The 15,947-nt window shown below is 37.7% G+C and overlaps 2 protein-coding genes across 3 annotated transcripts in view; one reads left to right on the top strand and one right to left on the bottom strand.

The window, feature by feature from the left end:
- LOC114658142 (serine/threonine kinase-like domain-containing protein STKLD1) overlaps positions 1-2,761 on the top strand; it is a 64,332-nt gene extending 61,571 nt beyond the window's left edge. Inside the window, exon 19 of the mRNA XM_028810219.2 lies at positions 2,569-2,761. Coding sequence (XP_028666052.2) covers positions 2,569-2,616 — 48 coding nt within the window. The 3' untranslated portion in view covers positions 2,617-2,761. The remainder of the gene's footprint in view (positions 1-2,568) is intronic.
- Positions 2,762-2,803: 42 nt separating this feature from the next.
- Positions 2,804-15,947, bottom strand: part of rexo4 (REX4 homolog, 3'-5' exonuclease) — a 39,734-nt gene continuing 26,590 nt past the window's right edge. For both annotated transcript variants that reach the window (XM_028810221.2, XM_051931532.1), the window contains exons 7-9: positions 6,080-6,154; positions 5,917-5,991; positions 2,804-3,268 (exon numbers count right to left, since the gene is read on the bottom strand). In XM_028810221.2, the coding sequence (XP_028666054.1) occupies positions 3,134-3,268; positions 5,917-5,991; positions 6,080-6,154 (285 nt within the window). In that variant the 3' untranslated portion in view covers positions 2,804-3,133. The remainder of the gene's footprint in view (positions 3,269-5,916; positions 5,992-6,079; positions 6,155-15,947) is intronic.

Here is a 15,947-nt window from a genome sequence, read left to right on the forward strand (position 1 = left end):
AATGAACACAATGCAAGGTGATATTAATGAGCAAGGCCATTAAACGTGATGTTAATGTGAGATGTGAATGTTTTGTTGGTGAAATATCATATGTGATTATTGGAATTCACTTTAATATTTTCCATAACTTTTAAGTACCATTTAAATTTTTTAAGAATGTTCACGGTTTTTTGGTACTGGATTTTGGCTTAATTTTTCATTACTTTCCACATTTTCCAGGACCCGTATGAACCCTGTAGATTTATTTTCATAAACTGACAAGCTTCTTTTTAGGTACTGAAGTATTCCAGGTTAATTTCATTCTGTGTAAGCCACTAGGATACCTGGTGTCTACACAGATCCCAAAATACACAATGTTACACTAGTCCTCATACATTATGTAAAAATGTATTGTTGTATGTAGCTTACAGCTACTTCCCTTACCAAACGGGAAGTAAATAGGTTTTGAAATATCTTGTGGAAGTTCAGTTACAGTATTAAATACACAACTTGTGTGAATATACCTTGAGATCATCACATTTTAATATGTATGCTGATCACATGCATTTTTGGTTTTTGCCATAACCCTTAACAGTGCCAACTAACAAAAGTTTGCTAATATCCATCCATCCATTTTCCAACCCGCTGAATCCGAACACAGGGTCACAGGGGTCTGCTGGAGCCAATTTCAGCCAACACAGGGCACAAGGCAGGAACCAATCCCGGGCAGGGTTCCAACCCACCGCAGGACACACACAAACACACCCACACACCAAGCACACACTAGGGCCAATTTAGAAATGCCAATCCACCTAACCTACATGTCTTTGGACTGTGGGAGGAAACCGGAGCGCCTGGAGGAAACCCACGCAGACACGGGGAGAACATGCAAACTCCACGCAGGGAGGACCCGGGAAGCGAACCTGGGTCTCCTAACTGCGAGGCAGCAGCGCTACTCACTGCACTACCATGCCGCCAAGTTTGCTAATATGAATTACCTAATAATTGTACACAGAGGCTGATTTACTAAATATAGATTTTTGAATGCTAACATACAGTACATACTTATTAGTCTTAAGGTAAGGTAAAGTCTATCTAGCCTATGACAATCAGATATTCTGATTACACTCATTCTGTGCTCTTTTATAGTCTGCACTCTCCTCCTTGAAACCTCAAAAATTTCCATAACATTCTTTGTAAAACTCTAAAAATAAATGCAAGTAAAATGTTTAAATAACCGATTCTAAAATGGTATGTGTCAATGTAAATGCTAGTGAAATAGTAATTTTCATTTCTAGTGAATATGCACCGATCAGCCAGAACATTAAAACTACCGAGAGGTGAAGTGAATAGCATTGATTACCTCATTACAATGGCACCTGTCAAGGGTTAGCTATATCAGGCAGCAAATGAACAGTCAGTGTTTGAATGTGATCTGTTGGAAGCAGGAGAAATGAGCAAGCAAAAGGATCTCAGTGACTTGGACAATGGCCAAATTGTGATGACAAGATGACTGGGTCAGAGTATCTCCAAAACAGCAGGTCTTGCAGGCTATTCATAGTATGTAGAGGTTAATAACTACCAAAACTGATCCAAGGAAAGACAACTGGTGAACTAGTGATTGGGTCATGGTTGCCCAATGCTCAATGATCTGCGTGGGGAGCAAAGGCTAGCTCATCTGGTCTGATCCCACAGAAGAGCTACTGTAACCCAAATTGCTGGAAAACTTTATGATGGCCATGTGTGAAAGGCATCAGAACACATGGTGTATTCGCAGACTAGTCAGATTGCCTGTCCACTGCTGAAAGCACTTAACAATAGGCACATGAGTGTCAGAACTGGATTATGGAGAAATGGAAGAAAGTGGCCTAGTCTGATGAATCACATTTTCTTTTAGATTATGTGGACGGCTGTGTGTGTGTGTCCTTTACCTGGGGAAGAGGTAGTAACATGATGCACTATGGGAAGAAGGCAAGCCGGCAAAGGCAGTGTGATGGTCTGGGCAATATTCTGCTAGGAAACCATGTGTCCTGGCACTCATGTGGATGTTACTTTGACAAATACCACCTACTTAAAGATTGTTGCAGACCACATACACCCCTTCATGGCCATTGTAGTGCCTAATGGCAGTGGTTTCTTTCAGGGGGGTAATGCACCCTACCACACTGCAAAAGTTTTTCAGGAATGGTTTGAGGGGCATGACAAAGAGTTCAAGGTGCTGACTTGGCTTCCAAAATCCCCAGATCTCAATCTGATCAAGTATCTGTGGTATGTGCTAGATAAACAAGTCTGATCCATGGAGGCCCCACCTCACAACTTATAGAACTTGGTGCCATATACCACAGGACATCTCCAGTGGTCTTGTGGAGTCTATGCCTCGATGAGTCAAAGATGCTTTGGCAGGACCTACACAGAATTAGGCAGGTGGTTTTAATGTTGTGGCTAATTTGCTTTATTACATGCTGCTTTACCTTTCTATTTAAAACTCCCACAGTGTTTAAACTGCAATTTTCTATAGACGAAGCTCTCTTTTAAATTTGTGCATTTAATTGTGTAACTTAAAGGATGATTTTTTTTCTTATTTAACAGGAAATCACAGACCTGGCAGAGGCAGCAGCTCTGAAAATGCAAGAGTAAAGAGAAGATTAACTAATCAGTGATTTTGTTTAGTTATTGTAGAATGTGAAACTTTCTTTTACTTTCATTATACACACTCTGAACATAAAAACACTGTAAATAAAATGTGTTATTGTTAAGGAAAGAAGCACACAATTATGACATTTTTTAAATAAAATATGTAAAAAATAGTATGAGCAGTCTTCAGTTTTTTCACAAATATAAATTTAATTAAAATTGTACAAAGTAGTATGGAATTGGCTTAACGCTACTTTTTTACAAACTGGAATTCCTTAAAAGAACCAAAAATGACAATTACACCTCCTTAACTGTCTCTTTGATATATTAATTTCCCATCCAAGATAACTAAGGAGAACATAGCATAGAAAACTGGGAATGCCACACCTACCAGTTTTTCTAGTCAAAAGATGACAGCAGTCCAAGGCAAACTGATTGATAAGAAACACAAGATATAATTCACAAGGAGGGGTGGAATAGGCAACTTGTCCTGTAAATACAGAAGTGACCACCACATCTGTCAGGCCTCAATAAGCTGATCATCTTTGACTTTTCTCTTCTCCAACTTCTTGACTTTAAATCTTTCCCTAATTGCTGCTTCCCATTGTTTTCTCACCATTGTATAAAGTCTCATTGCTGCCTGGGCATCCTGTACCTAAACACCAAAACAAAACAATAGTAACAATGTAGTAATTATGTTGAACCACTCAGTAATTACAGTTCAATTCAGCTACTTTGTGAACCACAAAGCTTCACTGTGTCCTAGTTTTTATTAAACAGAGATGTTCCCTGTCTGGAGACTGGGGTGGGGAGCAGAGAGTTGCCCTTTTAGCTTCATGTTAGGGGCCCGCTTACTCACTTGGGTCAGAGGAATTCTCCTTTACCTCAACTCCTCCCTGTGTTAGGTTGTGAAACCAAGATAGGCAGACCCCTAAGCAATGTCTCACCTGTGACACCTCTCTGTACCCACTATTTCCAGGACAGGACTTGGCCTCTGCAACTTTGAATTGAATTAAGTAGATCTGATCATACACTGTTGGACTGGAATGTGGCGTTGTGTGTGACCAATCAAATGCAATGTTCAGTGTTTTTGTGTCCCTCTTCACAGTGTCCATAGCTACACTGTGTATATGCATCTCCATTTTAACTATCACCACCTAAAGTTCGCTTCCACATGAAGTATAAAGCCAACTTCAACCATGCCTATCACTTTAGTGGTTTAGAGTTTCACTACCTGAGATCCACATTTGGGCCCTCTACTCAGATCACCATACATCTGAAAAGGAAAAGGGTATTCCACCAAAATCACAACCATTCAGCTCTGACAAATGATGTACAAATTTATCATGCCAAAATCCTGTGATGTTATGTTTTAAGTGCTTAGGGAACTTTGAATATTCAAAAGAGAATTACAAATTTCCAAGACGTACTACACATTCAAAGTCTGTATATAAATGTGAAAGCCCTACTAAATGGGCCCAGGAGATGCAATCACATTCAACAAAATCTATGTGTTGACACTGCTGTTGTCAATACTAAAGATAATTGGCTTCTTTTGATCAATTTTACTTTATAAATATTAATGGATCCAGTTAACATAAAGTACAGTACCCCAGTGGAACATTCCTTGAAGTGTCCATTTTTTCCAAGATTCTATGTCAACAAGTATTTGTTTTCTATATTTGCAGAGACCTTTTCCAAATTTACACCAGCTCTTAATTTAGAGATGCTCCGATCAGGTTTTATTAGGGGCAATACAGATTTCATGTTACTAGAATTGGATGATTCTGTATTTGTTTCCTTTTATTAAATTAAGCTCCTGCACAACCATTCGTATAGAAGCCTTACGTTCCATATTAAAGTGGTACACTTATAATTAGACTGCAAACCACAGGTGTTACCTGTTCATTTTTTTTCAACAAAATGTAATTAATTTCAATTTAATTCTATTCAGTTACCATAAAATACTAAAATAAATAAATTCCTCTTAAAACAAACTTTTTTAAACTAATAAAGCATGCACAAAATATTTACCAATAACATACATGCCATAAAAGAAAAGAAAATACCTGTCAAGCCAAAACTCTAACAACATGTTTATAAGGAATTTATCAAGAAGATACAATTCTAACATGCAATAAGTTTACTCCTAAAATCGACACATTTGGCTCATAAGCTAACAGTCCTGATGTTTACTAAGCAGTGAGGGCAAATTTTTCTTTATCTTTTGTGTTCATTAAGGAATACTTATGGAGGCTTTGAAGTCACTTCATTTTTTTTTTTTTTTTTTTTATTACGGCACCTTCTTACTCTCTGGTAAGAGAAAGCCACCACAAACTAGTCTTGAAGTCTAGGTATGCAAGATGCCAAGCTTTTTGGGGTCCCCCTCTATTTTTGGCCCTCTAAGCAGGAAAACACTCGTTTGTAGGCCATTTTTGGACCATACTTTGTGCAGGACAGTAATCCAATTTGTATGTTCAACAAAAACGATGAAGAGGACTTGAAATTGTGCATGCACCATCAACTGAAACCTTGGGGCTCACCTTCTAATGGGAGATGAAGTCTGAAAAAAATGGAGACCAGTAATATGGACATGTGGACTGTCCTTATGTTATTTTGAGGTTGTTCATCACAAACATGATATTTTTGATATTTTATTCTTTACTGGTGGTCCTAGGCATCAAAAAGCCACTTCCAAATGGTTAAAAATGACAAATTTCAAACATAAGCATGTGAATTATTGTTTTAGACTATTTCAAGGTCAGTGATTACAAATATGATGTTATATTTGATATTTTTATATTATAAATCAGGAACATTTAGAAGTACACATTTTAATATTTCAAATATTTGATTCAACTATTTTTGTTCATTATGTATTTCTACCTCATGAAATAAATCATTACATTTTTTATGATCACCACAAATTAGGTTGGCTTATGCTAATTTAGACTTTTTGTAATTAAGAATCTTACTGAATCACTGCCTGTTTTTTGACTCCAAATTTTTGATTGTGGTTTGGTTTTGGTAAAAGATTTTTTTGAATTTCGGTAGCTCATTTTTAATTTCGCATCTTCTGGTCATATTTTTTTTCCTTTACTGTCTCAATCAAGTCAGTACAAACACTCAGACAGACACGACAGTAGGAACACACCAAATATGTTAAAAATAACTGAAATATCAATAAAAAAGAGGCAAATTTAGAAAACTGATCAGAAATCTTTTTTTTTTTTAAATGATTTTTTCATTTTCATTTTTCTCTAGTTTTACTATTTTTCAATGTAATACAAAGCTGATACTTACAGAACTGTGTTCAGATTCTTGTACTTTAACATTCAGAATTTTCTGACAGAGCAGTTTAAGAGAAGGACGTCCACTCTGCTCCAAGGAAAACAATATTAGTCATATCCATAATATAAATGCATTTTATTTCAGTGTCAGTGTTTATAGTCAAAAACATTTATACCTTTACTTGCTGTTTGAAAGGTTTGTACTTCTGCGTGTCTCGAATATTTTTCTTAGGATGGTCCAAAAACAAAATCTGCATCAAACAAATAAAAAAATATAGTGCATGTTATCAATGCCATTGCCAACCCAGTGCCCTGCAGTAACCTACATTTTATAAACACAAACATTAACTTATACTGTAACAGAGAAATAAACATACTAAAACAATAGGTCAACATACTCATTAAGGGTGGCTCGGTAGAACAGTAGTTGGTTCTGCTGCTTCATGGATCCAGTATCCTGGGCTTGGACCCTAAGCCCAGTTCTTTTTGGTGGAATCTGTATGTTTTAACAATGTCTCTGTGGGTTTCCAAGTTTTTGTTCCACATCCCCAAAGATGCACATAATAGGTTAATTGGTAATACTAGTGTGACTACAAGTGTGAGAGAGTGAGCACTGTAATGAATTGGCTTTCCTATTTTCTGCCTTGTACCAATTAACTTTCAGTCCCACGCAACCCAGAATTTGATTAAGTGGGTTTCAGGAGGCCTAACTGAGCTGCTGGTTTACCAATTACCAGCACTTCCCCAATGACTGCCATAATGCACTTTCAGTCTCTGGGTTGGCTAGTTAGTAAAGGAAGTACTGTAGCTAGTGCAAGTCACTGCATAAATAACCTTAACTTTATAACATGATTCAATCATTTATTGGCTTATATCTGGGCTGAACTGTTATAAATAGGACAGAAAAATGAAGTTATACTCTTTCACTTTAATCAGAGGAGACATACAAGAGATCCGATACATGTGTTCAAAATAATTAATAGAACAAAGTTGATAGCAGCTATTACCTTATAGCATTTTATTCAAAAAGGTCAAAAATACACAAAATGAATGAAGTTGATAGGACACAGACACCTAAAAACATTTATTAAAAACAATTACTGCAGATACATGGAACCACCTAGCAGAGTAATTGAAACAGATTCTGAATGTTTCTCAAATGTTAATTTATGTTCAAAAATGTTTTGAAAAAAGATATATAGGAAATGAGATGCCGGAGTTTGTCTGTATCAATTTGTCTCAATTTACGTGCACTATACTTTTGTGTACTTACAATGTCTGTAAAAAGTATTCACCCCTTGGATGTTTTCACATTTCATTCCTATATAACACTGAATCACAAGGGATTTTTCATATTTCTTTTGACACTTATCAAAGGAAAAAGACTCTTTAATGTCAAAGTGAAAATAGATCTTTGCAAGGTGATCTAAATTACAAATATAAAACGCAAAAGAATTGATCACATAAGTATTCACCTCCTTTAATATTACACACCTAGATCCTCACTGATCCAGTCAGTTGGTTTTAATTCAATGGATGTCACCTGTCTGTAGTCAAGGGGTTTCAATTAACCACAGTATAAATGCACCTTATCTAGAAGATCCAACTTGTAGTGAGTCAGTATCATTAGATTGGATAATGCAAACAGCAGCAGAAATATAAACAATAAGAATAGAGACACAGAGGACAAAAATTACATCCTAGACAGACAGACAGATAGTAAAGGCTCTTTGGTGTGGAGAAAGTCAATCACTAGTTCCTTGGTTTTGCTGATGTTGCAGACATTTTTCTTTGCACCAAGAAACAAAGTTCTCCACCTGACTCCTACACTCTTGTCTCATCTCCTTTATCAATACACACAATAAGCGTAAAATCATCTGGAAATTTCTGCAAGTGACATGACCTGCTGTTATATTTATAGTCTGAGGTGTACAGAGTGAACAGAAAAGTAGACAGGACTGTTCCTTGTGACAAACATGGAAGCACCACAACTGTATCAGAAACCACAGTCCTTGAGTGAAAAATTTAAAAAAACTCAGAGCAGCAAGAGTTCCCCCACACATACACAAGGAGAACATGTAATCTCTACGCATTGAAGACCCAGAACGTGAACCCCAGTCTCCTTGTTGTGGGGCAGTAGTTTCTACCATTGCACCACCATTCTAGCTAGTATTATATGAAACTTTTGCTCTCCATTCTACATGAAAACACAAGATTAAAACCTTTTCTACATAGGGTTAAAAATATATATTCCTTTAATGATCAGTTGGCAGTTGCCATGTGTTTAACCTTGCATGAAAGTGTCCTATGTTTTTAGATTACTGTCTTCCACCAGAAGCCAACATTAGCATTGAGCTGAGCAAACTATATAACAACATTATAAAACATTAAATCCTGAAGGATTAATTTAGGGTCAAATCAACTAATTAATGAAACTGACAATAAAAGCTGATGAAAAGAGTTGTCAAAGAATTTTGTTATCAGTTAGCTGCCTTGTTACACATTAGGTGCATCACTTCATCAACCTGAGTAATGTTAATCATATTTTGAGGAACGGCAGAGACAGAGGACATAAATAAGGTGAAAGGTCAAAGATCAAAGAACTCAAAAGTTTGTAGTCATTTCAACTTCACATATGGAAGGAAATCTCTATCTTGCAAAATCTGTATATATGATCACTCTTGGTACAAGAGCACAACTCTGAGCACCGGAAAGGAAAGCACATTGTCGTAATGGTGATTTCTCATACATTCCCTTAATGTCACCTTATTCTGTTTTTTACAACAATTCAAAAGCCCCATCTTACAGTGCAAAAATCAAGTCATCAACAATATACAGTACACAACTTCTTTGCAGAGTGCTTTTTTAATGAAAGCAATTCAGTTTACCCTGCAGTCTTTGTTGCCATTTAGAGGATAAGAATCAAACAATAATACCAGGCAACTTTTGTTGATGCTCAGCAATGGTTACAGCCTTTAGCCTCCCTGATAACAACCTTGAAATGTGTTAAGCTAAACCTTACAGTTAGTAACAAGACTTGTTGCTATTGACTTTTTTGTCAAATCTAATTTAATAGTATACTTTTACTACTTTTATGATGGAAAGTATTTTGCAAGGAATAAAACCTTTTATCATTTTTGAATAAAATATTTGCACAAATGCTGCATTTTTTAAAACCCTCGATTAATCAATTAATCAAAATAATAATTGCCCAATCAATTATTTAATGCTGTTGGGACCTCAACAAAGCAGTTTTTAGGAATCCAGTCACCCCTTCCTTGTCCTGGGTATGACGTTCAACTGTATCCAGCCCTGCAAGTAGTCCTCCAACTTGCAGGGATATTATGGGAGTTAGGAGCAGGCAGGATTGAACCTCCAGCCACTGTATATATGGAGGGAAAAAAAAAAAAGAAGACAGACAGGATTCCTTTCTGCTCTCTGCAGGAGTAGCCCTGTTGCAGCCGACCATAGTAAGGCTGATCGCATTATGAGGGGGATGGGGGAAAGCTCGTGGGAGCCCCATTTCCGGAAGAGTCAAAACCATTAGAGAGCTAATGGAGTCAAGCCTGTTGGGGATCAGAACTGGTGCGGTGCTGAGGTGTTGCCTGCTTCATGACAGCACTCAGGCCCCAATTTGAGGTGGCCCATCCGGGTGAATCGTCTCGTCTCTCATGATGATCTTCCTCTGCTGTTGGAGGAGCAGCATAAACTCTGCATTGCAGTGGCAGCCCTCTCTGAGGTGTGTAGACCTGAGACTGGCCAGATCTCTGTAGGTGGGTAAACCTTTTATTGGTCTGGTTGCTCTGATGGCGGTCATATTCAGGAAGTAGCTGTTGCTGTAGCGGATTGGCTTCTTCCGATGGTGTCCAATGTCACTCCTTTCAACGAGTGTATTATGAGGCTCAGATTACGGCACTCTCTGTGGTGAGTTATGTCTAGGCGAGGGAGGTATTTTATTCACAACTTTGCTCGGTGGTTGATGGGTGTCCGCAAGGAGACACTCCTCTGGTTATGAGTGACTTCAATGCAACTACCGGCATTGAAGGAGCTGGCTATGAGAGTTGTGTCAGTCCCCATGGGTCTGGTGACCGTGGTGAAAGTGGCTCCATGTTCCTTGACTTTACAAAAGGTCAGGGGCTGCGGATTGCTGTATCCTTGTTCCAGTTCCCTGAGCCGCATCGTTGGACCTGGTACTCCAATACTGGTGGTGCGGTGAAGGAGGTCGATCACATTCTTGTGGGCAGATGCTGAAGGCTCGTACAAAACTGCAGGGTCTACAGAAGTGCCCAGTTTTTGAATTCTGACAAAAGACTTGTTGTTGCTACCCTGAAGATCTAGCTTATTTCCAGTAGGTTATAATTTGTCGATTTTCGTAAAGCATTCAACTCACTTGATCGAGCTGCCATGTGGGACATCCTGAGACTTTGTTGGATCCCCTCAGGATTGCTGGATATCATGGCTGGCCTGTACACTGGTACTGTGAGTGCTGTGCAGAAAGGAGGCAGAACCTCTGCGTCCTTGATCCTACTCTGTTCAATGCTTGCATGGACTTGGTGTTAGGCACGGTCGTGGGGTCCAGCGGTTGTGGGGCATCTGTTGGTGAAGAAAGATTCACTGATCTTGACTTTACTGACAATACTGTGATTTTACTGAGTCGATGGAGGCTCTGATCGGGGCACTTGAGAGACTGAGTGAGGAGTCTGAGTGTCTGGGCTTGCGAGTCTCCTGAATAAAAACCAAGATCCAGGCCTTTAATGACCTCTTAGGCACAGCAATCAGCAGTGTGTGTCTGTGTCACTCTTCCAGCAAAAAATCCAGTATTGAAAAACTGTTTGCCATTATTTAAATGGAAAAAAGAATAATATGCTCCCAGCACATCAGAAACTGTGACACCCCGTGTAGTGGGAAATGAGGGACACACCAGTCTACACTCTATGTGTCTAGTATATGGGATGGTGTAAGATAGGGAGACATGGAAACAAAAGGTTTGGGTTTTGCAAAAACAAAGGTTTTAGAGGTTTTATTTACAGGTGCATATAAAGAAAAATAAAAAATAATATCCTATGGAATACATATCTAAATACACAGTCCAAGGACACAAAAAAAACAGTTGAAATGAAACGGAGCCCAAAAATGATGATTAAATACACTATTTACAATGCTGACTGAAAGTCCAAAATGAAAAAGAAAAATGCGCTCAAACTAGAGAAACCCACATATACACAAAATCAAAAATAAAACTGTCTTCCTCCACAGTAATCCAAGTCAGGAAGCTGCCCCTCCAAATAATGAACATTACAGGGTTTAACCACAAAAATATTCAAAATATAGCAAAAGAAAAATGCATAAATACAAAAATAAACAGTGCATTGTTAATCTCAACCCCAACCCCATAAACATCTCCACCAAAGATAATCAAGAGGTATTTCTCTCTCATAGGGATGGAATGATCGATACTAAAGTATTGATGCTTCCGATCTGGACCTTTTAATTTAAACATTAATGTTCACATTAAAAGTATTGATATCACACATTTTCAATAATATGCAAGTTTATTAGAAAGTATTTTTAAAAAACATTTGATGATGAGAGCATGATTATTAAACAAGTAATATTGTGTAAAACAGGAGCTACTTTTCCTTCCGTGCTTTTCATCGTCCTGCAATCACACTGGCAGTGCTTTGATCCACCAGCCAAAGCTGTGGAGCTGTGTATGTGAGGCAATAACAGAAAGAAAGCAAATCATTATTTGGAGTTATTTTACTCCACTGAGTGAACAATAATGAAGGAAAATGTGATACATGTCAGAAGACCGTATGCTATTGCAGAAACACCACAAACCTAGTAAAACGTATGAAAGTCGGTCACGTTGCTGAACATGAGGAGTTACAACAGAAGTGAACAGAAGAGACCACTGATACTCAGGCTAAAACGTCTGACAGAGTTGCCAAAGGGCTGTAGTCTAATCTTAAAGAAGCCTTCCAGAAAGGCAGGCAGTACCGAGGTAATGTTAGTATTGTAATCTGATATAAGGTTGTTGTAATTGTTCGAACGGAAAATAATCAATGTCTGTTTTTAGTGAGGAGTACATTACATTTGCAGTTTGATGAATGAACATACTTAGAACACATTTTCAAACTTTCTATATTTATTATGTCCATTTTGTTAAAAGAAAATATTACTCGATATTAGCTTGACTTGACTTGGCTGTAAATGCAATACTAAAAGCGGTAGTCCGGAGTGTGAACTGGGCAATGTTATAGCCACGTCTTCTCTCACCTGTTGACATGCCTAGTAATAATGGAGTCTTGTAAAAAAAAAAAAAACATTTTTTGGCAGTCCAGGTGTTGCACGCTCTTGACAGTGATACAAGCAGTGATGTCGTGGAGCCTCTTATCAGCAGTGATGACAAAGTGAATTTGTCTTAGGGCAGTGAAATTGAAAGGGACAGTAAAACCGAAAGTGATGCTTGCTTGGTATTTACATCATCATTACACATTTTAAACTTCTGAATGCGTACTTTTAGCGTTTTGCATGCTTTACAGTAAAAAATAAAAATGCAATTTTTTGATCTAAAAAATGCAATGCTGTTTACATGTTTTTCGAGAAAAAATGTAATGTCAATGCTTGTTGCTGTTCCACAGATCGTTTGCAAGAACTGAATATGTTTAATGAATTCTCTTAATAAGCAAAGAAGTCTGATCTTTGGCACTGTATGTAATAGTCTACTAATGCAAAGTCTTTAAAATTTTACTTTTTAATGTCCACACATGCTGTAAAAGTTTTTACAGAAGATTGACCATTCTTGCAAGACAACACTCTGGCTTCATCAGTATTGGAACTGGTATTGGTAATACTGGCCTTAGTATCACCCGGTATTGGATCGAAAAGAAAATCAGCAGTATCGCCCATCACTACTCTCTCATCGCGGTCTAGCCAGAAGACCACCTACTAGAGGCTAGAGATAACCTTTTGTATTCGGCGCCATAGCTCTGACCAATTAAGCTGTCGAACGTCATCCTTCTATGTGCATGTATTTCCGAAGATTGGTGTCTCCCACCCTGCAAAATTCAAATTGTATCCGTTTGCAAAATTCCTATAAAAATGCAGGCTTCTGGTGCGTGCGCATAGCTATGCTGGTATTTAGGATGCGAACTGCGCTTCTCTTGAAAACAGAAAGCAAGTCCTCTTTCTTCACCCACGCTACTGCCCAGACAACTGCTGATACGGGATTACTTTATAAGCCGCGGCAGGCTGAAACTAAGATGCTTCACACTATCTCTTGCTCTTCCAGCACTATGAGGTTGAGGGAGGCACATGCATTAGTGGGAGACGAACAATGCCATCCTGGCCGGACAATGGCAGAGCCGTTTTTTCACTCTCGCACGAAACCCGCTGCAATGCTCCCCAGAAGCCAATCATATAGCAGTGTTCTTCCCAGAAATTTTCTTCAGCCGGGTGGCATGAAAAAGTAGCCAGGTGGGGCGGGACGGGGAAAATTGGTGGTGGGGAAAATTAAATGTGCACTATTTTTATTAATAATTATTAATTATTTTCCAATGCTCAATATGACTTCCTTTTTTAAGGTTTGACACTTGTGTCAGAATATTTTTTATTAAAATTTAAGAAGTATCCAATTCAGGATCCTGCAAACCTAACAAAAATTTTAAACAACAATTGTTATGACATAAACCAAGAGGCACAAGCATTGTCGCTGTCGGAAAGAAAAGTGAAAACAATGAAAAAAATTAAGAAATATTCTTCAAAGCCAACTTGCATATGCAGAAGGTGTCTTCAGTTAAATATTTATTCTTTTTTTCCTAGAAAAGGAAAAACCCATTTCTTTACAGTGTTCCAACAGCTTTTCAAACAACATTGTATGTGGCAACTCATTTTTTGCCAACCAATACATGGATCTTAAAGCTTCCACAAAGGCATCTCTCTGTAAGTTATTTAACACAGATACAGATCTTTCAATTTGACCGATTCCAGTTTGCTCTAGTGCACGCTTTCCTAAAAGGTCAGCACAAGACTCAATGTGTGTTTTACTTTTTTCATGGTCCAGCAAGCTTTCTTTTCGAATTCTTGTGCATGGCATGTTTACCCAAGGTAACTCCCTCCTTGGGGGATATTTGTTTGAATATTTCATGCAATATTTCATGTTTATGCTGGATAAGTGGTGCTTAGATTTATCAATTGGCAGAGTGTGTGCTGAAGAGATTTCCCTGATGGACCAGCTTCTGCAATGTCTTTGTCTGAAATTGCCACATGAGGAGTTGATGCTGCACCTTCATTAGTTTGTGGCGTCTCTTTTCTGAAATAACTGAGCAGTGTTGTTTTCTGAACAGTTTTTTTGCTCATGTTGGTAAAACGTTTGAAAAAAATTAAAAGTACCTTTGAATAAGACTTTTGAGTGGGAAAGTGAGAGCCTGTTGGATATTCAATGCACACTTGCACTACGGCAGGGCAAGATATGAACAAAAAAGGAATGGCAGATGGGTCACTTTAACAAAACTACGGAAGCGTATTAGGGCCACGGTGAAGAAAAAAAAATATGGGCACATTGAAGAAAAAAAAAACTATATGTCGAGAATAAAGTCAGCTGTAAAGCCAGTGAGGCACATTACAAAACCTCCATTACACTTCTTCAAATATCACTGAAACACTGTTAAACACTAATTTAATCATTAACAGTTGATTTCCTTATAATATAAAACTATTAATTAATCATTGATCAAATTCAGAAACTATAAATGCAATAATTGATGGAAATGTTTCTACACATTAGCCTGTGTTCTGAATACAACAAAAAACTTGGCCTTGCAAAGGGAAGGCAGACCAGCATAGGTGACTTGCCTCACAGCAAAATGTAGTTACGAAATTTATCAAGGGGAAAAAAAAAAACTGCACTCACTACCTTTGATATTGCTTTACTTTTTTCTGTGTTTACACAATGTATTCAGCCCTCAACTCACCTTTTCACATAAGTAATTGACATAATTTTGATAAGTTTAAATGGGATTTTTTCATTTTAGAATTCGCTGAACCTTGTAGGATACCAATGGGCATGGCTAGAGCTGCAGCCCTGTTTACACTCACCCCTAAGTATTATCAAGATGGCAGTTCAGCAGCATCGGAGTCTTCACCAGCATGCTTAACTGATAAAGAGGGCAGCCGGAGTGGTATATGGAAATACCTCGGCTTTGTCCCAAATAGGGACGAAAACACAAGATACATCCAAGCCTGTATGCAAGATTTACTACGACACAATAACAACTAAAAGGGATAACAAATCCAATTTAGCCAAACACATGAAGTTTTGAAAAGCAACTGAATACAAAGAATTTTGAGAAGTTGGAATCTCATTTCTAAATTATGGAAACATTAATCAGAATAAGTCTGTAAACTGTTGCATCTGAAGTAGAGATGTGAGGATTGTTTTCTTCTACAGGGTAAAAATTTTTTTTTGTAGTCAGTTAAACATTTAATGCAGAGGTTTGCATCTGTGCTGTTCACTCAGTGACAACAATAGGGTGCTCCTTCACTCCTTGATTTTTAAAACCTTGCCACAAAGTGTGCTGCTATAATATATTACTTTAATATGTACAATTGTTATTAATAACACTAATTAATATGTAAGACACTCTAATGTTTCAGTGCTCATTTGCATAAACAGTGGCACTACTTCTCCATGTGCTCATATACTTGGATTTAAGTTGTTTACTTTTTACTGTTTATAGCAAATTTACTCTTATCTTTTACAAGAGGTTGCACTACTTGAAGTATTAGCTTCAAGTATTAGTATCTCCTTACAGCCCATAACATCCTGGCTCATCCAGATAATAAAAACTGCTGTGCCATAGTACCAATTTACAAACTACACATCAACATTTAAAATTTGTTCCATCAAACCTAACAACCAAGCTCCTCAACGTGGAAAGATACCACAATCATAAGAATGACTATCAACCACTGTGAAATGGCTTACAGATGCCACTCCTCAGTATCAGCAAAACCAAGTAGATGATTCTACATTTCAGGAAG

Source organism: Erpetoichthys calabaricus, chromosome 9, assembly GCF_900747795.2.
Source record: "Erpetoichthys calabaricus chromosome 9, fErpCal1.3, whole genome shotgun sequence".
Lineage (NCBI taxonomy): Eukaryota > Metazoa > Chordata > Cladistia > Polypteriformes > Polypteridae > Erpetoichthys > Erpetoichthys calabaricus.